Genomic DNA, 25,145 nt, shown 5'->3' with positions numbered 1-25,145 from the left:
AACTTGTCGAAATCTTACGTATAGATCGTGCGTAGTGATACATGTTTTCCATAGCCGTGTAAACCAAAATAAACAACCTCTTAACCCCTTTATGGCATATTCCTTCGCTGAGAAAAAAAGTTCCTCGGATTATTTTAAACAAAATACTTGAACAGACTTTTGCAGAATAATTGAAATAATGTCTCCAACATCAAAGGTATCCATGTTGTTTGTAAACACCTACTCACGTGCACCGGCGAAAAAAGTCCCACTTCCGGTTATCTAATTTGCATATCTAATTTGCATATTTATGTCATTGGGGTATCTCATACATGTTTTTATGTCATAAGCTTATGTCATGGATAAATGCTTTAGTTAAATGATAAAGACAATTTATACCAAATATATATCAAGATGGCAGATATAACAGGTTCTCTGCGAAATTTTCAGTTTTACACAATAGTTGTATCCATTTGACGTTTGATAAAGTGTTTTGGGGTACATTCGTAAGATTTAGAGATTCCGTAATTGATATAAAAGTATCGGAATGGAAGTTTGTCCAACAAGCATTCGTTTAATGGCTGCTAGTGGCTATTACTGTTGGTAAACACCATCTGGGAGTACAGTACATGTTTGTTTGTTGTTTTGAGCCGTGGGCAACAACACACCACGGATACCTGTTATATAATAGAGTCTCATGCCTAAGGTTGGCCAAGTGTTCAGTGTTGCGGCCTTTGGCTGTACTAGGCACCGATTATAGGTTTTCCGAGGTAATCTTATTTTAAAAATTGTCAAAATAGTTCATTGTCATTTCTGTTACCAGTATTTGCTGTGATACAAAACAATATATATTAGCAAGTCTCAAACACGAGAATATGGTTTTATGCCGTTTTGAGCAATTTCAGCAATATCACGCATGGGCACGCAAGGCCTTCAGCGTGAAGAGCGAACACTTCAACCACTAGACTACCCCACCGCCCCTGAAATAGAAGAGGCATGGGAAATAGGATCGCGCTCAAGATTAAGACTGTTGCACACATATGGCGACGTGCGAACACGGAGATACCATTTTGCAGTTAAAAATGAATACCATACACAGACACAGTATACTGACTCCGAGCCGAATAGTCCTTGTTGTTCTTCTTAAAACCGAAGCAGGGAAACAACAAGTACCATCTCTTAACGTATTTTAGTATGACGCGACCGGGGATCGAACCACCGACCTTCCGCTCTTCGGGCAGACGCCAAACAGAAGCCTATCATGTCTGTTCCGTATACGGTAGCCTCTGAGCAGGATGAATGATCTGATCTTGTGATTAAAATTTAAGGTTTTTTCGTTTCCATGGATACTTTGGTTTATGTAATAAGTTATTCATGAACGCGATTACGTAGTGTACGATCAGATCCCCACCATTGCTAATCTTACACTCGGTTATCGTTTTCATGAATAACTTATTACACAAACATGTCGAAATCCACTTGTACGGCCAAGAAGAATGATTGATCCCAACTCTTCTTATTGTTCATCACTTGCGGAGAGCAATATTTAACGGAAGCTTTTACATGATTTATTTTGGCAATAAAGTTTGTTTGTGAAAAAGTTTAACGACATAATGCTGTATTGTATTACACATGGGACACGTGTTCACGCCTTCCAAACTGATTAGCAGCTTGTGGAACGGAATTCTTTATGCATGGCCAGGAGAATCTCTGGTCCAAACTGTTCTCGTCGACTTATAATGATGCACTACGAGTTTTGCAAGCCTGGCGTGGATTCGTCTTTTTGCCAGCAATTTGATTTATCTAATCAGTCGTATGGACAACATTACCGCAGGACCAGGATACCGTTATCCGTGTTGCCACTACTCTAGAGCCGCGGTACTTTCACAGTTCGGATTATACCCGAGCGTCGGCGAATTCAGGCTCAAATCGATGCAAATTTGATAGGAAATCTCCCTTTTTCTCCATAAACTCTTATTTACCATTTTCAACATTGTGCGTAGAAAAGACGGCTTTAATCCACCTGTAGGATAATCTACGTTCGTTGCAAATTATTGGCAATACGTGTCCGATGCCGGTGATATATTGTTTTTTTCACACGCTCACTGGTCGTGGAATACTCGATGTGTTTAAAGACTTTGAAAGAGAGCTAGGAGATTCATCTATATTGGTTCAATCAACGATCCAATATATATAAATATATTTATCTATTTATTGCCATTATTATCATTTCGTATGCCATATAGAGGATCAAGCCTATTAATGCGAGTCTTGAGCAAACTTCCTCTCATTGGCGTATTACCATAAGGATTTAAAACGAATGGATTTATTTTGTTATAGTGAGTAGGTGCCCAATAAGGCATTTGTAAATCGAGTAAACTTGATTTTGTAGATTGTCTGTTTCTCTCAGAATCATGTAGGATATGTGTTATGTTGGATTATGTGTTGTGTAGGACGATGTGTTGTGTAGGTTATATCCCATTAGTTAGACGTTCCATTAGTTAGATGTCCCAATTGTTAGACATTTTTATTTAGGCAAAGAGGGAGTATACCTACAGGTGTAATGGATCAGTCCTTATTAGATTAAAGTACTGAGTAGGGATAGGGGACTCACAGTTTAGGGAGTATATATGTTACAATTTCGTTTGATTAACCTAAATTACCTTACTCTCAGCACAGGTTCAATAGGCATGAGATTAACTATGTAAACTATGGAGTAGCTTAATTGTCTTACTGTATGATCAGTTGGAGGAGTTGAGTTTAGATTATCTACTTATCAAACAAATAAATATGATCTTGAGGTACGTGTCATTATCAGTATCGATATGGCTGGTTTAAGGAGAGGAGTACATCACCTCTCAGGGGTGGAAGTAAGCAGTTGATATTAGATGGATATATTTACAACAGAAACCGCGAGAGGCAAACCTGCACACATTGGAGATGTGTCGTCAAGACGTGCAATGAGAAATGTACGACTGTCGGCGATAAATAAACTGTAACAGTTATTAAATGTAAAGTGTACATTACCAAAAACTGTCACAAAGTGTTGTTACAAACTGTATAAAATTTATCAAATGTAAAGTGTCATTAAATGTTAAGTATAATATTAAAGTATCTATTTAAAGCTACTTTGCTTTGTTTGTCAGATCTTATCTGGACTATTCCATTTTAAAGTCTGAGGTAACAAGCATAAGGATTAGTGTGCACTCAACCGTTTAAAGTGTTGTTATAAGCTGTCTTACTATTGGGACGTCTAACTAATGGGAGGACACCGTTGTGTATGATTATGATTTGTGAAGGATTATGAGTTGTACAGGATAATATATTATGAAGGATTATATCGATAATGTGGTATTAAGGATTATGTGGTATGAAAGATTATGTGGTGCATAAGATAGTGTGTTATGATGGATTATATCGATTATGTGGTATGAAGAATTATGTGTTATGCAGGATTAGGTGTTATAAAAGATTATGTGTTGCATAGGATACTGTGTTATGATTGATTATATCGATTATGGGGTATGAAGGATTATGTGTTATGTATGATTATGTGTAATGAAGGATTATATGTTGTATATGATAATGTGTCATGAAGGATTATATCGAATATGTAGCATGAAGAATTACGTGTTATGTAGGATTATGCGTAATTTAGGAATATGTGTAGGGTTATGTGATGTGTAGGATTATGTGCCATGAAGGATTTTGTGTAGAATTATGTAGGATTGTATCCGTAACTACTGGCGAATATCGCAGTTCTAAAACATATGTTACAAAATCGCTATGAAAATCTGAACCACCAATATTAAAGACTTTAGGGAGTTTTCCTACTGCCTGGAGGCTCACCAGTTGTAGACAGCTGCTTTTTATTATGCATGGCTCTTACTTTGGCCCTCGACTGAAACATCCCTAGGTAGATAACATCTGTTGATCGGATGCTGGCATCCAGGAGAAATTATTCACCATCTGAGCTGGTCACCTCATGGAACTACAGCAATTTCCGGTCACTGACTTCCACCTCGGATCGCTTCAATTGGACAGTGGTCGTTAATAAGGAATGACAGCAGGTTTTCATTACGCGATAAGAGTCCAAGTTAATCGAGAAGAGGCAGGGACAAGCCCGAGTGGAATACACGGCGTGTCCTTGTCACGCTCTGTTGTTGTTCAGGGGCGAGCATGGATCTACTTCGCTGAATACATCCATACCATTAGGACAGTCCTCGTCCACATTCAGTCCACATTCAGTCAACAGTCAGTCCAGAGTCAGTCCATATTCAGTCCACATTCAGTCCATATTCAATCCACAGTCAGTCCATATTCAGTCCACATTCAGTCCATATTCAGTCCACATTCAGTCAACAGTCAGTCCAGAGTCCGTCCATACTCAGTCCACAGTCAGTCCATATTCAGTCCACATTCAGTCCACATTCAATCCACAGTCAGTCCACAGTCAGTCCAGAGTCCGTCCATATTCAGTCCACATTCAGTCCATATTCAATCCACAGTCAGTCCATATTCAATCCACATTCAGTCTATATTCAGTCCACAGTCGGTCCATACTCAGTCCACAGTCAGTCCACAGTCAGTCCACAGTCAGCCAACATTCATCACCACTGTCGGATGTCTGTGTCTGTATCACGGGGAGTTAATATTGTATTACGCCCCGTGAAGATCCAGATAAGAATAGGTCTTTAGCAACCCATGCTTGCCGTAACAGGGACTATCCTTGTAAGAGGCGACTAACGGAATCGGGTGGTCAGATTCTCTGACAGGAATAATACATGTGATCGTATCTGAAAGCGTAGATCGATGCTCATGATATTATCACTGGATTGTCTGGTCAAGACTTTGTTATTTACATAACTGCAGTTATAAATCTTAAATATTACTAAGTGCGGCGTTAAACAAACAAACAATATTGTATTACGTTACAGAAAACAAATATTCCAGCTCTTTTACGTCTGCCTGCACCCTCAATCATCCAGTGTATTATACCTCAATTTTAGTAAAATATTCTGACAATTTCGCTATTGTGCTTTCATTTGTAGCCCTCTTAGGTCGGAGCAACACTAAAGCTAGTCATCCAGTGAATTTACTCTAATGAGCGAGAGACACCCTGTGCTAAGTTTGTGATAGGACATAGTTGCGTCACTTCCGAGACGAAGCTATGGGTCCAGGGTATTTATCATAATAGAACGGAGACGTTATACTTTGGTGAACCGAGAGTGGGCGCCTCCAGACGATTGCATCAAGTGAGTGAGTGAGTGAGTTGGGTTTAACGCCGCTTTTAACAGTATTCCAGTCATATCACGGCGTGTCAGCTTAATGTGGGAGGAAAGCCCGAAATGATGCAGGTCTCGGACGTTTACCACTTCGGTGAAACACACGAGCACGGGTATGGTGCTGACAAACCTAGAGACATAATCGGGTCGAACCGGGATTCGAACCCACAACCATAGGTTTCTGGCGTGCCCAAGGGACGCAACTCTGCACAACGAATCGCGGCGCCTTAGACGACTGGGCGCCATAAGAATAATTATTAAAATATTGATATAGGTCTGTGAATTGTAATTAACTAAATATAAAATCTCACCTCGATAAGTCGAGGAGTTTGCCGAGGAGTTTTAAATATGAATTGACGTGTGTTGATAATATATAACAAAAGACATAAGGATTAGATTCTATTTGTAACCCAACATCATTCTTCCAACTTTTTTAGTGTAAATACTACTGATAACCAGCTTCAATAGCAGGGAGATTAGTGATGTCATTTGATTGTCTGCAGTGACGGTCGGGTAGCCTAGTGGTTGAAGCGTTAGCTCGTCACGCCGAAGACCCGGGTTTGATTCCCGACATGGGTACATTTCTTGTGTCCCCTTCGTGATATTGCTGGAATATTGCTAAAAGCGGCGTAAAACCATACTCACTCACTCACTCACTCATGGTGGTCTGCAAAGCATTATGATGCAATTTCATTGCAGCGAAATCTCCCGTGGAGGCCAGTTATGGATGATACTGCCAAGTCATAGCATTGGCATAGGATTCTAGCAGGCCTGTTAAAAAAACCCAACCATTTAACCATTCTGTCCATGATGCTGGTTAATCTATTGTAACTGAACAATGATCGACGAGGGCATCAGGTGTCTATCGGGCCATGTAACCGCGCGCGGTTTCCTAGTTTTTCTATAGCAGTATTCTGTTATACAAAAGCTGAATTCATCGATTAGGGCATGAGGCGTATAGATACTGATGATGAATGATATTCCCGCTTATCACTGTCCTTTACGAACACTTCGGCGATGGGAAGAGAGCTTTGTCATGGGGTATCTGCCCGAAAGGATGATCATCCGTAGATATTTGACCTATTTGGATAAAATGACACTTGTCAGTATTTGAAATATGGCTCTTATTCCGTCATGTATATCTAAATCTTCATTCGTTTACCAGCTTTAATCCTGGGTCCCGGAGTACGTTATAGATCCGGTTGCTGATATTAAACCTATTCCAGCTGATCGGATCAATTATGCACTCTGTCAATAAAAGCAAATAAATGTATGAATTAATAGCTTGGTTTCTGCAGTCAAAGCATATGGCCTGTCATTCACACTCGCTCATCCTAACATACGATCGATGCAGCAAATGGAGCGGTTATATGAACTGAAAATATTCTGATTGAAGAAGCAGCCAAGTGCCAAATCGTCATCGGAAACGACATATGTTGGGCAAATATCCATATTGCTCTCAAAACAGTGGAAACAAAAAAGCGTGAATAGTTATTTGTTATATTGTATTTTCTTTATCCAGATTTTCAAATAGACGGTATTGGTACAACGAAGCTTGCCTTAAGAATAGTTCCCTTTCACTAAACCTTTTCATCCAATCGTGATTAAGCATTTATCACACTGCGTGGCTTCGGCTGACCCGGAAACTAGCAAAGTAAGAATTTGATTAGGGAACGCAAACGTGAAGACTGAACTTCCCACTCCAATAGCGAAGCCGTCACACAGATGGGGTATCTGTTTTCTAATCAATGTAAATATCATTATGCCCTTAAGCTACAACTGTGAGCTGACACCTCAATCAGACATTGCCAACGACGATTTCAGGAAATCCTTCCCATACAAATACTAAATACAATTATGTTTTAAAAAAAGTAGCACCCTTCAAACAATAATTCTTAAATAGCATAACGCCCACGAAGGAAAAACACGTATTTATTCTATTGCTGAGCGTGTTACGAGAAGATTACGGATTTAAATATCAAAGGTATCCCTAGAGACCTGATGCTGGCTCATTCGGTGTGGGTGGTGGTGGTTGGGGGGTGGTGATGTGAACGGTGGAGATGTGTGGGTGGGAATAGGGAGTCAGGATATGTATGGTTGACCGGTGGGGCAGGATACGCTGACCTTTTCGCGAAGACCTGGAATCATGGCTATTCTATAGTGATTCATAAGCACATGCGCTTGATATAATCGGAATCGTGCAATGAAGATTTCTTCTGATTATGGAAATGGGTTATTCATATTTTTAATGGCATTAGTTATTAAGTATTATTAATTATGATTATAAACGAATGTTTGAAAATTGAAAATGCAACGCATGGGTTTGTTCTTTAAACTGTTTATAATATCGTTGGACATATCTCTTTGATATGTCACTTTCCTGTGGGTTTTGTCTAAGGTCACGGGTGTATTGAATATCACAGAATACAAAATATGGCATCAAAGTGATTACATTTCCATGAGAGTCAAACTCAGGATTACTGCGTGAACGCGCAAACCACTACCTCTACACTCCCGTCAATGTTAGACGTTGTGAGTGGTGTCCCAAGGGCCTGGCAGTATCTTTTGATCATGGGTTCGAATCCCAGACTCGCTCTTATTATGATCTTCAATCGTCAACACCATACCCATGCTCTGTGTTTCATCAGAGTCGCCAGGCCTTCCAAACTCCAAACCACATTTTCATTAGTAAATGCAAACAGTCAAAAACCTTGGATATGAGATATCTTTGGATTACAAAGACATTTCAGAATTCTATTTGGAGGTGATTCCGTCAGCATTAACGTCATCGTGGAACCGACTGAGCGTGCCGCGACGTGGACGTGGTAACAACGTTCTCGTTACTTTAGGTGCCCATGTTCCAATCAAATCGATAATAATTGGATATGTTCGTAATGGTTCGTGCTGGTCTGAGAGCTGAGGTCCATCCCTTGCAACAGTCGACAAATTTCATTACCTGAATGAGCGGGCTAAGAATAGCTGTGTCTGTCTCTGGTCACTGCACCATTGTCGCGGTCAGAATAACCATGGTAATTAATACAATACCCGGCTGAACCAAGCACCTTGGAATACCAATATTATAATACGTTTTGCGTGATCCAATTAGTCCTTGTCCTGTGATTATATTCGTCAGGCTACAAATTTGCGTCTTTCAACTTGAGTGTTTTGAGGCGTCAGAAGTTAGTTTGGGTCTATTCAGGTGATGTCTGTATATGGTTACTGTTTCCCCAGGGGCGGTGCTTTAGTACTGTTGGCTCCCCAAGGCACTGGTGTAGGGACGTGATGGGAAGATCATCCCATGATGTGATAAAGATAACATGTTCCGATGATAATGGACTTATGGGTTCAGCCTACTCTAACTGGTGCATCATGTTTCCTGTGTGATGGATCCATTGAGTTTACAAACCAATAGGATAATTAATTTCAAGATGAAAGGTGCCCTTTAACTCACTGTGGCCACGTGGCACTATCACCTTTCGGGCAGAGAATATGACGGATGTAACTCTGTATTAATATTAACATGGATCCTACTGGGACAGATCCGATTCATCACATGCTCCACTTTCTTGAAATTCCTTTCCTACACATCGTTGTTAAGTAAGAGAATGTCAGTGTCATGATATTGTTATCAAATATATGCTATCTGATTTAAATTCAGATAAATAACAACATTGTCGTACCTCGGATGAATGTATTGTAAATATTATGCCTTGAATATATAGATAAGTATACTACTGTGACAACTTATGTGTGGGTAGGTTCTGTCTGTGACATAATGTGCCCATCATATGGATAAGCATGTTCTAACTTACTGTGACATAATGTGCCCTTCATATGGATAAGCATGTTCTGCCCTACTGTGACATAATTTGCCCTTCATATGGATAAGCATGGTCTGCCTTACTGTGACATAATGTGCCCTTCATATGGATAAGCATGGTCTGCCTTACTGTGACATAATGTGCCCTTCATATGGGTAAGCATGTTCTGCCTTACTGTGACATAATGTGCCCTTCATATTGATAAGCAGGTTCTGCCCTACTGTGACATAGAAAATAACCAATTAACTAAATTAATTAAGACTTCTTCAAACGAGTGTCCAATCGCTGATTGCTATTAGCACTGCCGATGACGAAGTCAGCCATGGCGCCCTCTCGTTGTCTGCAGCTAACCCTCAGATCTGAGGGGCTCTATACTCACATTTACCTAATCACCACGGCACTGCTCGCAAAGCCTCAAGGTGCCACCTCCAGTTGCGAGACAATGCAATTAGTTTACTGACGTGTTCGTCTGAAATAACTGTATATTCTTGTCATCAATTGTAAACTCCTGTCAACACATCGGTATATTCTTGTCTTCAATTGTAAACTCCTGTCAACACATCGGTATATTCTTGTCATCAATTGTAAACTCCTGTCAACACATCGGTATATTCTTGTCAAAATAACGGTATGTTCTTGTCATATTATTGTAGATTTCTGTCAACACTAGGGTTTATTCTTGTCAAAATAACGGTCTATTGTTGTCGCAAACTGTCGTTTATAAATAATCCCTGTTGGTCCCTGCTGGTGTGTATGTCTGCCTGTGGGCGTCCATATTTATTAATAATCACAATCAAAATATATAATGGACGTTAAATAGCTGAATGATTTCCAAATGACAAATCATAACGGATTCCAATGTACTCATCTATGCAGTATCATTTGATGGCAGCATGTGTCACGTTGCTCAGTTACAGATCAGCTCAACCTGGCATCCTTTGGTGCCAACAGGCTGACAATAACAGACTGATCAACAAGATCTCTCACCCGCTCTATTCCGTCAGTGCCCAGGGCATGGACTCGCAACGCTATTCGTCAAGACAATGATCAACGAGCACTATGACATGGTGTCTTTAGCGTGGCGGCAGTGTGGGGTCATCATGCCCTTGGCCTCCGAGCACTCAGAGCTTCTAAGTGTTTGAGTTCCAAATGATATACAAACTGGCACCCTGTTTTTCAAATTCATATGTGTGTGTGTGTGTGTGTGTGTGTGTGTGTGCGTGCGTATGTGTGTGTGTGTGTGTGTGTGTGTGTGTGTGTGTGTGTGTGTGTGTGTGTGTGTGTGTCTGTGTGTCTGTGTGTGTGTCTGTGTGTGTGTCTGTGTGTGTCTGTGTGTTGCTTTTAGAGAGGTCAAATAGTCGGAACACCACGCAACGAGTACCACGTGGCCACACACAGACACACACGAACACATACCCCCACCCCCCACACACACATACTGTCATAAAGTCTTCATAAAATAGATGAGGACAAACGCTGCTAGTTAAATGGAGATTTGATCTGTTTTTATACTTGGGGATTATCTTGGTACTAATATTGGACACTGACTGCCGGTACTGCAGAATTTCTGTAAACAAATTGTTAAGGCCATTGCTAGATTGTTATTTGTTGACACTCATTTTGTAAGATAAACAGTGTGTGCTGTAACCATCCATGTATGCTTCGCATTTCCACATGTGCTTTGTAAACACATATCAAAGGTTGTATATTCCAAAACGCACATTAAGATCAACTCCATTCTGCTTCAAAAGCTGCTTATACAAAAGAATATAAACAATTACGAACAAACCGAATATACACTGCCTGGCAAAAGAAAGTATACACCCATGTTTGATGGTGGCTAAACATTTATCAAATAAGACATGGTTATTCGACGTGATGTACTTGATACGGGTGTCATAGTTCTGTTTTGAAGCTAAAGTTTGCAGTGTTTCGAAGAATGTTTCAGCCTATAACGTTTCGATAACCTTTGTAATTCTTTGGTCAAATCCAATTTTCAAGTTTATACTTTTTTAGCCCAGGAGTGTATTTTAAATTTATAGAAAGATGGATTTGCTAGAGACTTGGGCTGAGGTATGTGTACAATGAATAACTTGAAGCAGAAATTATTTTTCTTTGTGTTATTTGTGAAACATTTAGTTTTTTCTTCTGCAAACTTAGCTTTGGAACACGTGGAGAAAACATGCCCTAAAAGTCAGGAACTTAGCACTGCCATCTATTCAAAGAGGCACAAAACACATCGTCAAATATACAGTCCGGCTGTGTATATATTACAGATGTATTTCGAACCATTTTCCGTATTACACCCTATCTGTTATAGCTATTAGGTTATGAAATTCTTGTATCTAAATCTTAGAAATTCCTCTGCCTATTTGCACAACGGAATTCAATACGTTGTGCCCGGTGCACGTGCCTCCATAACGACGTAGTGTCTTCTTTCTGACTCTCCAGCAGAGCCTGTCCCAGGGCTGGAACGTGAGCCATACAAGTCAAATCCAATTACTTTTCTCCAACCTCTGGGTGATTAACTACACAAGTGGGTAATTACGCTCTGTCATTGTAAGATTTCGCGTCATCTGGAATTATTTAGGCGAAAGACGTGGTGTTCTTGCAGGACTCAGTTTGATGTCCTTGTGACAGGATGCGGCACGCAGGAGTAGCTAGGATGCAGACCAGATGGGTGAATGTTTCAAGGAAAGAACTTAACAGGAGACAAGGGCAGGCTTTTTCTGTGTAAATGTCACAGGGCATGGCATTAGAGCTTTCAACCCATGACGAAAAACACTTGTGAGGTTTAGAACCTCTGATCGGTATTTCTTCCGCTCTGCAGATGGTGCATTAACTATTTAGGGGCATGTTAAGGGTTAGACTCTATGTTGCAGAAGACGAGATGAACCTATCATGTAGGTACAGTGGCAATTCATTTCCATTCCAGAGTTTTGTTTAACGCGGCAGTCAACAATATTCAGCTATATCGCGGTCAGCTAATAATCCAGTCCGGGCCAGACAAATCATTGACTGACAGCAATGGCAGCATCTCACGCCATCAGGGCATGAGGTTACACAGTCAGCCAAATCCCCGCGTCGTGCCTCTCGATCCTCATGAGACGGCTGTTTTTGTTCAGTACACCCAGAGAGAAAAAACATTAACCATTTCCATAACCATAAGACATTTCTGCTAAAAGCACGGACCAATGTGGGATTTCGACTATATCATAAACATGTGTCGCAAACGCATGCAAAGGCAAGTCAATTGTTCACCTGAAAAAAGTCATTCCCCCTATAGTTACTGTCGTAAGACATTCACAGTGAGAAAATAAGCCTTTCTGGATAATTGCTTGAAATGGAACCACTGAAATCATTGTTAATGAAGCGGGAGGCCATGTCCCAAGTATTGTGACTGTAGTTTGTTGCTGTCGATCAAGAGACCCATTTTTCGGTTGTATCGTTGTTTAATAGTCAGATATTTTCAATAGTATCCAACTGGTTTTAAGTCAATATGAAATATATTGCTAGTTGGTACCATTATAATTTTAAACGTGTTCAAGTCAGACTCGACTTAATTTTAACTCACTCGAATACCACCCACTCACTCACTCATCTACCTCCTCACCCACCCACTCACTCATCCACCTACTCACCCACCCACTCACTCACTCGTAAATACTTAACTAGATTCGCCAAAACACTACAAGACCTGTCTCTCTGAAACTCCTAAACTCTGTCGTTAATGATGCAGAAAAAAATAACTTGCGCAAATCTATTGCCGGAGTGTGTTATATATGAGTATTAATAAATACAAGAAATCTGATATGAATGGTAATTTTGTTATCACATTTGATCATGAATTTACAAAGTATCATTTGCACATATTGCTTTCATCATTTATAATTTAATGAGTCATTTATGGCATCAAGGGACTGCAGAGGAAATTGTGTTGCATAAACCGCCGATTGGATATGACTGAGGTGGAGGGAGGTGGTTTGTATTCGTCATATCACTGGTGTATGTCACTACCACAGGAGAATATCGCTAAAATATATCACTGAGGAATATCACTGCTGTATGTCACTACCACAGGAGAATATCGCTGAAATATATCACTGAGGAATATCACTGGTGTATGTCACTACCACAGGAGAATATCGCTAAAATATATCACTGAGGAATATCACTGGTGTATGTCACTACCACAGGAGAATATCGCTAAAATATATCACTGAGGAATATCACTGCTGTATGTCACTACCACAGGAGAATATCGCTAAAATATATCACTGAGGAATATCACTGCTATATAATGACTAAAGTATATCACTACAATATATCACTGATGTATATCACTGGAGTATATCAGTACAATATATCACTGAGGCATATCACTGGAGTATATCACAAGCATATTTCACTGGAGTATATCGCTAAAATATATCCCTGAGGAATATCACTGATGTATATCACTGGAATATATCACTAAAGTATATCACGGGGATATATCACTGGGCTGTCACTTGAATACATTCTTAGAATACATTAATGGGGTATATCAGGGGAGTATATCTCCTATACTAAACAACATTAACTGCAACTATATTTGGATTTGTTCCTCTATTATAAAGTTTGATCCGCGTTGTTTTCAGTCCAGAATTTAGATACATTCCAGAATAAGGGAATTTAAACCTTCTTTAATTCAGTTTCGAGGGGCCGCGTCATCTTGTTAAGTATAGTCGTAATAAACACATGCATAAGAATTGTTTGGCTTCCAATTAAATTTAGAGGTCAATTCCGATACCCCCCGCTAAGATCCGTGTTATTCGGTCTTCAGCAACCCATGCTTGTCTTAAGAGGCGACTAACGGGATAAGTCGGTCAGTGTCTCTGACTTGGTTGATCAGGCCATCGTTGCTCAATTGCTCATGATGTCAATCACTGGATTTTCTGGTCCCAGCTAGATATTTACAGACCGCCGTCATATAGCTGGAATATTGCTAAGTGCGGCGTTAAACAACAAGAAAACAAACAAACAATGCTGATATACCAATACGTTCTGTATACAAAATGACAAGGCTAAGAGGACGCACCATATATTCACCGTGCATAATGACTATGCAGACACATATGTTTCATAAAGCTACACCTGTGCGTGGATGACAATTGGATTTTTTTTTTGGAACATATGCGCTTTTGTTATAGAAATCACAAGTAGAATATGACGGGTTACATAAGCAAAAGTAATGCCATTTATAAGCCTTTGATCTTTGCAAAAAGTGAAGAGAACCCAGAATTGGTCTCCCCTTTGAAGTTATTATCTGCGATTGTGTGAAGTCGTGTAGTGGTCAATAAGTGACCCATTTTGAAATCGTGCACCTATTACGGGAAATTTGCATTTGAAAGATGAGCTGTACAAATTTAGATGATATTTAAAAAAATCTGTTTACGTTTTTCTATTTCAAAGAAAATATCCTAATTGCAATGCTGGTTCTTCTTATAAGATCCCGGCCATCTTTAAGATTGATGTCTGTAAGTGTAACAGATCTCATTCAGACTGAACCGTATGACGCACGAGCAGTAGAGTGGGTGTCAGCTGGGAGCAGCTCGATTACCTAATGTATTGTACCTCCATTCTATTGAGAAAAATACATTGGCCTCATTCAGAAACAGACCGCCTCCGTGGTCAAGTGGATAGGGTGTCTGCCCGGAGAGCGGAAGGTCGTTGGTTCGATACCCAGTCACGCCATACCAAAAGACGGGACGAGATAGTACTAGTTGTTACTCTGCCTCGCATTCGGCAATAAGTGATAAAACAAGGTCTGGTCGGCTCGGAGTCAGTATGTGTCTCAGTGGGTATCCATGTTAAAATGTGGCATGGTATCTCATTGGGCTAACACTATAAAACCGGTATTGGTCAGAGATAATACGAGCTGCCACACACACACACAGACACACACACACACACACACAGACACACACAGACACACAGACACACACACACACACACACACACACACACACACACACACACACACACACACACACACACACACGTGCATGTACGTCGCTATATAAGTGCAATAATCTTTCACTACCACCTCACCCGTCGCCAACAAAACTTCTTTTCTGAAGTGACGTCACTATCTCAATATCTCTTGTCACTAACTTCTCTCTCGCTCGTGGGTGTGATTTGATTGGGCGGCTACTTTTCGCGTCTTGTAATTTGAATCGGGCTTAAAAGGAAACTATTGTAGCTAATGAGTGAGTTGGGCTTAACACTTGTAGCTAATGGGTATTTATCGTAATAGAAAGAAGATGCAATTCCTTGGATAATCGAAGATGGCACGAAGCAACATTACTCTTCCCCGTCTTCATCTCTGACAAATAGCAGCTCAGATGACAAGACATTAATTTACAGGAAACTACGGTTATAACGAAGTGACCACTGATTTTAGTTCGAGATATTTGTATTTCGTTTTAAGCATATATACAGCAAATGGCCGGGACCAAAAAATGAATGCAAATTACACCGAAAGTTCTTCGATCAAAGTCCCAATATGTTGACATATTCGTCGTTCGAGGCAAGCGGGCTGCCTTTTTCAGAATAACTTCGAAATTTGGCATTATCTTATTTGTTATATTGAGTTATGGATTTCGGGTTTTTTAATTCTTACTTTACTTTTTTTCAAGAACAAATCAAAGAACAGCCTATTTTGTTGCCTCGACGTTTTTAGGAGAAAATTGCTTTGCTGAGCCACCTTGTGTAGTTGTATCTGACCATTCCTCCAGATTTAAACCTATTAGATATTGTTTTGTGCCTGACCTGCATTTATTTATTTGTCTGTTTACTCCCAGATATACATCCAGTTATTGTTTCTGTTTACTCCCATGCCTACATCTACTGATTGTATCTGTTTAGTCCTACGCCTATTCATTGTTTCTGTTTGCTCCCAGACAAACACCTGTTATTGTCTGTATTATATTGTATGTGTTTTCAGACCTATATTTATTTATTGTGTCTGTTTACTTCCAGACATACAGCTATTATTGTGTCTGTTTACTCCCAGATTGTGTCTGTTTACTCCCAGACCTACATTTATTTATTGTCTGTTTACTTCCAGACATACAGCTATTATTGTGTCTATTTAGTCAAAGATTGTGTCTGTTTACTCCCAGACCTACTATATATATTGTGTCTGTTTATTTCCAGGGTCCAGAACAACATCCTCCTCCTCGTGGGTGCAGCCGGCGTCTCCTTCTCCATGGTCCTCATCCCCGCCTGCGACACCCTCGGCGGCCTCATCGTGGTGTTGATGATCATGGGCTGGTGCATGGGCTGCATCGACACCATCGCCAATCTGCGCATGATCACCCTCTTCGGCAAGAACGTCGGTCCGTTCCTCCAGGTGAGCTGTTTGGGGTGAAAACGGCTTATCGTTCGCAGTTCATCAGTTTGAGTGCACTATTTGTCCGGGTGGTGCTTATGGATCGGGTGGGGACACCGTGTGACGTTTGTTGTGCGTGCGAACAGGTGCGTGCGTGCGTGCGTGCGTGCCCCGACAGCTTGGACCAATGGGAGTTGACACCATTGGTCAAATCTAGGTAATCCTCAGCTCACTAGTTTGGACTAGCGGCTTATGTAATTTATGTAGATATTGGGAGAAAACAACGAGCGCCCCTAGAGTTTCACTAGTCTCGGTCTAACGGAGTAGTGGCCGTGTCAATCCCTTGGCCACTAGTCCCCAATGGCTTGTCTGGCCGAGACTCGATTATTAATTATCACCATCGTTATTGTTTTACTGGAATGGTGCTGACTAGCGTTTTCGTGACATTTGTCACCTGACAATTCGCAAGCATACATTTTTAACGGTTGTGCAATGTGGAGGCAGTAGTACAAAATATATTCAGCTGAAGGAGGGGGCGTAAGGAGCCAAGTGGTTAAAGCACGTTCGCTAGTCACGCCGAAGACCCGGGTTCGATTCCCCATATGGGTACAGTGTGTGAAGCCCATATCTGGTGTCCCCCGCCGCGGTATTGCTGGAATATTGCTAAAAGCGGCGTAAAATACAACTCAACTCACTCTGTCTTGGGTGGCCTGGTCGTTCAGAGGCTCGCCACTTTCTCGGGCCAGTGGATTGGAATCCTTGTTTCGTCGTGGTTATGATCCTAGGTTTGTCAGCACCATACCCGTGCTCGTGTGTTTCACCAAAGTAACCGTCTAAGACCAGCAACACTCCTGGCTTTGCTCCCACATCAAGCTGACACGCCGTCATATAACTGTAATACTGTTCAAAGAGGCATTAGACCGCCTCCGTGGTCTAGTGGTAGAGCGTCCGCCCGGAGAACGGAAGGTTCGACCCTGAGTGGGGTATTCATGTTAAACTGCGGCATGGTATCTCAGTGGGCTAGGACTACAGCAGCCCCCCCCCCCCCCCCCCCCCCCACACACACACACACACACGTGCATGTACGTCGCTATGTAAGTGCAATAATCTTGGACGCGACGTTAAACCCCATTTCACCTCAAAGCGGCGTTAAAACATTAACTTCAGTTACAGACTTCTCTGTTGTTACCGTACATATGTCCTTGTCTACAGGCGATGCATTGCTGCTATGGTCTCGGGGCGTTCGTCAGTCCAATGATAGCATCAGCGTTCCTACTCAACATGGACTGTACCCCCTTCGTCGACGGGTACACCGTCGAACCCCACACCGCTATTGAGAAGAAGGAAAATGTCTCTGTTGAAATTCCCCCTCAGCCACGGAAGGTCTTCCGTTACAGAAACATGAGTCACGTGCCTATAGCGTTCTATATACTAGGAGGGCTGCAGGTAGGTGTTAGTATTGAAACACTCCCAGAACAAGTTGATGTTGACATAATTATTTGTTATACTTTACACTTGGAGAAGTGTTAGGCGTCGCTTTCTGTTTTTCCACATACAATTGTAATGCTTTGAAATAATATCTGCTTTTTAGGTAAGGACAAAACACTTTTATTTTTTATTTTCAAAGTGACGTACTCGTATTAAAATACAGAAATCGGAATCGATTACCTAATACATAATGTATGTAACTGCTCCATAACTATACTGCCGGACAAAAGAAAGTTCACACCCGTCTTTGGTGCTCGCTAATAATTCGCTATATGACGCCGCTTGGATGCATACTTTGATGAAGTACCTTAAATCAATAGTATTATGCTTTTCGTTGACGTTAAAACTACATGCAGATAGCACATAAATAAACTGCCGAGCAAAATAAAGCATACACCAATGTTTGAAAACAAATAAACATAAGAAATGGTTATTGAATGATGATGATGCGGGTATCATAGTTGTGTTTTGGACCTAAAGTTTGCAGGGTTTCGGCGAATGTTTCAGCCTGTTAACGTTTTTATAACGTATAATGTTTTGGTCAAATCCAATTTTCAAGTGTATGCGTTCTTTTGCCCGGCAGTTTATTATGACGTTTAATATGACTACTATTTCAACTGCTACCTGTTTCTTTGCCTCATGGGTGTGGTGGGGTAGCCTAGTGGTTAAAGCGTTCGCACGTCACGCCTACGACCCGGGTTCGATTCCCAAAATGGGTACAATGTGTGAAGCCCATTTCTGGTGTCCCCCGCCATGATATTGCTTGACTATTGCTAAAAGCGGCGTAAAACCATACCATGCCTCGTGTGATATGACCAGTCCTAACGACCATCTGGAGGAACACACAGTTATGTATACCATCTTTTCATCAGGTATCTTAGATATTTGTTAACATGAGCTCAGTATCACATGGTACATTGAATATATGGACATTGGGGTGGAGCAGTGCTGAACGTTTTTCCAGGCTTGTATTTGTGGCCCCGCCAGTATTCCCGGGTAGAATTGGTCCCCAGAAACCCATGCTGGTCTTAAGAAGCAACGTAATGGATCAGTGGTCAGGCTCTGTGACTTGGTTGATAGCGTTTCATTGTCCCCTTACAGCGTGGATCGTTACCCACACCTGGACCGTGTGGTCCAGACTCCATTATTTACAGGCTGGCGGCATATAGCTGTAATAAAGTGCGGCGTAAAACAACAGACACAGACACAGACAGACACACACACAACACAACACAACACAACACACACATAACAACACACACACACACACTTTATATTTGCGGGATAGTTACACACAACACATAACAAAACACATAACAACACACACACCTTATATTTGCGGTATAATTACACACAACACAACATAACACAACATAACACACATAACAACACACACACACACACCTTATATTTGCGGTATAATTACACACAACGTAACACACACAACAAACACCTTATATTTGCGGGATAAATACACACAGCACAGCACACATAATACACATAACACATACAACACATACAAAAAAATAACATACAAAACATAACACAACACACACAAAACACAACACACGCACTACACACACAACACAACAACACACTAACAAAACAACATTCAGAACATAACACATACACACACGACATAACACGCACACACACAACACACAAACAAAACAACACAACACACACACAAACACACGCTATACACACAATTCAACACAACAACACACACACCTTATATTTGCCGGATAAATACTACTGTATGATCATGATTGTACATAGTTTGTCTTGTTTGTTTTGGTTACTTGCTGAATTGTGACTATCTGGAGAATTGTTACGCTTGTAAGAATATCGTGTTGCTGTCGACTGTTGATGAGTTCAATCTGAGTACATTAAACATTCAAGACTAATGTATCAAACGGCAGCAGCATCTTGTCACTTCACAACTGACTTGGCATGGTTTGTTTGAGTGGTAGGGTTCACGTACTTCCATGTGATTCGTAGGTGTGGACTCACCTGTACCTATTAGTGAAGAATATATTAAATTATTTTTTTTCCTGGAGAATGAATTCATCGCTAGAAACATCTGCTGCAACATACAAAACGCACCAATCAAATTATAACACTCGTCCAATGATTTATCTACCGTAATAAAACCACATACAACTATCTACCACGTTGTGAACACCTGTAGACACTGTGATCGCTGTTATGTCTGCAGGCAAACAGTAGCGGAGTTAATGTTTCTGTTCATAGACATGTGCATTCATTAATAAATGATCGTTTGAATCTACGTTTTAGTTCGGGAGATATTCATAGTTTGTGTATTATGGTTATATCCTCAAACACCGAAACTTGTCCGAGCGTGTTATAATGTAAATTAATCTGTATGTTCATTAATTTCTTTTCTACAAAGACGTGTTGCTCCTGTACACTTGTATGACCCAGTGACCATGTATTCAGTGTCTGGGACCTGGGTTTATTATAGATAGGGGCTTGAAGCAAATAATGACTTCATGCCATTTGTGTGTCGACCCTCCAAAACTGCAAAAACTGCATTTGTCATGGAGCTAAAGATGAGGTTATTTCTCCAGCCTTTATAGAATATTGCTGCCATACGCGCTGTTCTTTCATAACTTGATTTACAGATGGAAACATTTTGAGAACAGTTTTCGCATTCTAACGTATCAGTTATTATAATTGAGAAACGTCAACGCTAATAAATCCAATTTGAACATTTTTATCAAGATGGCCGCCGGCAAACATATATATATATCTTACAACCAAAGCATAATGAATCATCAAAGATATACTCCTGTGTCGGGAATCTTTTTCGTTTCTTGTTTTAATTTCACCTTGCCGTCATTTCTTTCAAAACAAATAATGAAGATATTTTTGACAACCCACCCTGAGGAAAAAGATAACCAAGTGATTACAGAGATGCTTCATCGGAATTACGGCATACATAGGTGTTTATACCCCAGTCCGGGGTCGTATATGCATCTCTATAATGTAGCCACGCGATAAATCGCAAAGAACAATAACGAACGAAGCGTGGTTTAATTCACGATAAAACATTGTTCTATCATGACGTCATTTCTGGAGATTCGACTTGATGACTAGTAGTGTCCATTCGTCACCACTCGCCCATTTCCGTAACCTGCAAGAAGACTCGTCCCCCTATCGATAAATGTTATGTGCGAAAATACGACAAACCAATCAGAATGCGCGTATGATTTCAAGTTCTTCATCAAAGAATCCCTCAGAAATAATTTTTGATTTTATATATGTCCTGCGTCTAAAAATATACCCAAGACACAGCTAAGTGTGTTCAATCACAGTGTATAATCCCGCACGTCCCGATGTGCTTTAAATTGCATCTGAAATATATATAATATATGGGGAAATATGTGTGAACCATTACGGAACGAGTTGACAATTGTTTTATGTATGCCCGTTTGCGCTAAGACGGAACCCGGTCGCACAAAATGGCCATGAGAGGGGCACGAGTCGCTATTCGGCTTGTCCCGGAATAACACGAGATGGTCACGAATGTAGTAGTGTCTAGTGAGTTGTTCCCCAGGGAGTCATCATTAGTAAAATACGGGTAATATTTTCAAAGCTTGTACATTTTATCATCATCCTTAAAGAGGCTGTACATAATGTTGATATCTCATATAAAAAATAAACGACTCGTGATCGTTGTTTATCGTACAATAAAACACTACAAGGAGAATATACCACTCGTGTGTCCCGCACGGTTGTGAGCGAGTGCTGAGGGTAACCGCTTCCTCAGATGCGTGTTAGAGACTGTGTTTTGGTGAAAACATGCAGTTTGAAATCAAACAAGTTTGTATTCATCGTCGGCGGCTAATTTGTCGTAAAGTGTTTGTCCTCTTCAGATCCACTGGTGAGACAATTAGCCCCTTGAGGGGGCCCACGAGTCAAGGGTCCGGCCAGTTATCGGTCCAAGCATAAATCGTTAGTGTTCTAAAATTATCGTGTCCTCAAAAACCAAAAGTGAGTTAGTGAATACGATTTAAGCAGTATTCCAGTTATATCGCGGCGTGTCAGCTTAATGTGGGAGGAAAGCCCGGAGTGATGCAAGTCTCAGACGTTTACTACTTTGGTGAACCCCACGAGTACGGGTATGGTGCTGGCAAACCTAGAAACATAATCGGGGCGAAATGGGATTAGAACCCACATTCATAGGTTTCTGGCACTTGTAAGGGACGCAACTCTGCACAGCCACCCGTGCCTACAACAACCAAGAGGACCACAAAGAAGGGAAAGATATCTCGGCTTTGACAAGTGTGGAACTATGTTCAATGTATGTTGGTTGAAGGAGACGCCTTTATATACCTTTACTAACAGTTATTTTATTGTAACAAAAATAAGTTGACAAATCTTTCAATATGTATACGAGACCGTGCGATAGGCTAATTAGTTAGGGGTAACTGTGCCAATTAATAACAATGTGCAATGCCTCCGCGTTATGTAATTGCTAATTATAATGTCATCGGGTAGAAAACGGAATATCATCATGCGAGGGCTAGCTCACACATTAGAATATCAATGCATATTCATGAGGTATAATCGCAATGGGTCATCGGGTATAATGATACACTAAAGCAACCAGACCAACCTACCCTGTAACCACCCGAGTTCGACACCGTGTTAGTCCCTGGTTTAAGCAGTGCCATTGTTTCTTCGTGCCTCCGGTGAATCGCATTGCGAGCGAAGTCCTGAGGCCAGCGTCATAAGAGGCGACTAACGGGATTGGGTGGTCAGATTCGCTGACTTGGTTCATGCATGTCATCGATCCCAATTGCGTAGATCGATGCTCATGATATCAATCACTGGATTGTCCAGACTCAATAATTTACAGACTGCCGTCATATAGCTGGAATATTGCTGAGTGCGGCGTTAAACAACCAACCAACCCAAGGCCAGCATCGGGATTCCAACCAAGATGTTCAAACGAAGTAATCAATACATGATATTCCATCGGCTACCTTTGTACGAAGCTTATTCAAACGAAAAAATACTCTCTCTCTCTCTCTCTCTCTCTCTCTCTCTCTCTCTCTCTCTCTCTCTCTCTCTCTCTCTCTCTCTCTCTCTCTCTCTCTCTCTCTCTCTCTCTCTCTCACACACACACAATTATTATTTGCGTTCCAACGTGAGACCACATTAAAAAATTCCAATACCACCTCCGCTGCACGAGGCTGTTGTATAATGATTACCAACTTATTCTTTGTGCCGTAGCTACAAGGTGTTAATTATTCTACAAGAAGTGCCCCTACCGCCTGGTTGTGATAAATACTACTCAAAAGATGATAAAGAACATCCGATTAATTCAACGCCAATAGTTAACCAGTCACGTCTGGTTGGTATGGCAACAAACAGCCTACCAATTTGTGGGTGTTCTTTTACTTGTTTTGAGTAGTATACACTCCCGATAACGTAAGATTCCCAAGAACCAATATTTACTCACTCGGTCAGGCTCCGCATCTCTCCTTCCCCATTAGATGAGTTAATTACACCCACCTCCCTGTTAACAGCTGGGAGACGACGGTAAGGCGGATTGCGCGTCACTTTATCTGCCCGTAAAGAAATGGCACCGCGGAGTTAAAGAGCAGCCACGTCTTTCTTGAACGATTCCGTTTACTTGTCATGACTTTGGAAAAATAAATCGATGCATCAAGCTGCAAGATCAAAAGATTGTTTCCGAATCTTGTCTCAGTTATCGGCTAATATAACGTCACTATCATGTTGGGGTGGGTTCTTAAAGAAGCCGTGGAGTGTGTGCAGCATGGAGACAGGTGGGGAACAATGGGCAGATAATGGCTTTCCTTTTTTCAACGTAGTTGACTTCATGCGCCTGTTTTGAACAGGACTGGGTACAGATGTAAACCCATCCGGGTCGTTCTGGCTTGTTTCTTGGCTACTACATCCCTACCGTCTCAATTTCTCTACAACATCAAAACCCACCCATCATCCACCTCTACACTCACCTGTACCATCCCATATTCATTCATACCATCCCACATTCATTTATACCATCCAAAACGCATTCATACCATCCCACATTCATTTATTCCATCCCACATTCATTTATACCATCCCACATTCATTCATACCGTCCCACATTCATTTATACCATCCCACACTCATTCATACCATCCCACATTCATTTATACCATCCCACATTCATTTATACCATCCCACATTCATTCATACCATCCCACATTCATTCATACATCCCACATTTATTTATACCATCCCACACTCATTCATACCATCCCACATTCATTCATACCATCCCACATTCATTTATACCATCCCACACTCATTCATACCATCCCACATTTATTTATACCATCCCACACTCATTCATACCATCCCACACTCATTCATACCATCCCACATTCATTTATACCATCCCACATTCATTCATAACATACCACACTCATTCATACCATCCCACACTCATTCATACCATCCCACATTCATCCATACCATCCCACATTCATTCATACCATCCCATATTCATTCATGCCATCCCACACTCATCCATACCATCCCACATTCATTCATACCATCCACACTCATTCATACCATCCCACACTCATTCATTCCATCCCACATTCATTCATACCATCCCACACTCATTTATACCATCCCACACTCATTCATACCATCCCACACTCACCCATTCTATCTCCACTCTCCAACCTTCACCTCAACTAGTTTCCTCCCCACCTCTGCTGATTCCTTCACGCCAACCCACAACCCAACCCTTACAAGCACTCACCCCTCACCCCAACCTTACAAGCACCCACCCCTCACCCCACCCTTACAACCACCCACCCCTCACCCCACCCTTACAACCACCCACCCCTCACCCCACCCTTACAACCACCCACCCCTCACCCAACCCTTACAACCACCCACCCCTCACCCCACCATATCCCCATTGTGGTTCTCACACCAATTCAAATATCAGGTAAATTCAAATAATATTTTCAGGAAACGTGATGTCATAGCTATTGTTGAATAAATAACCCCACAGATAACTGAATTAAACGTTGATATTTCTCAAGGTAAGATAGTTATATTGGGATGCAAGTGTAGTTACCTCGATTCCTTCCGAACAAAACCCATGGAATGTTTATAGATTTTTCACAATGAAACCCACTT

At 41.1% G+C, this 25,145-nt stretch overlaps 1 protein-coding gene across 2 annotated transcripts in view; it reads left to right on the top strand.

Annotated features, from left to right (window-relative positions):
• LOC124134224 (major facilitator superfamily domain-containing protein 4A-like) overlaps positions 1-25,145 on the top strand; it is a 110,801-nt gene that overhangs the window by 67,269 nt on the left and 18,387 nt on the right. For both annotated transcript variants that reach the window (XM_046498956.2, XM_046498948.2), the window contains exons 2-3: positions 16,286-16,481; positions 17,673-17,906. In XM_046498956.2, the coding sequence (XP_046354912.2) occupies positions 16,286-16,481; positions 17,673-17,906 (430 nt within the window). The remainder of the gene's footprint in view (positions 1-16,285; positions 16,482-17,672; positions 17,907-25,145) is intronic.

Source organism: Haliotis rufescens, unplaced genomic scaffold (assembly GCF_023055435.1).
Source record: "Haliotis rufescens isolate VD_foot unplaced genomic scaffold, xgHalRufe1.0.p SCAF_16, whole genome shotgun sequence".
Taxonomy (NCBI): Eukaryota; Metazoa; Mollusca; class Gastropoda; order Lepetellida; family Haliotidae; genus Haliotis; species Haliotis rufescens.
Note: the sequence above shows the minus strand (reverse complement) of the source record. Positions and strands in the feature narration are given on the sequence as shown.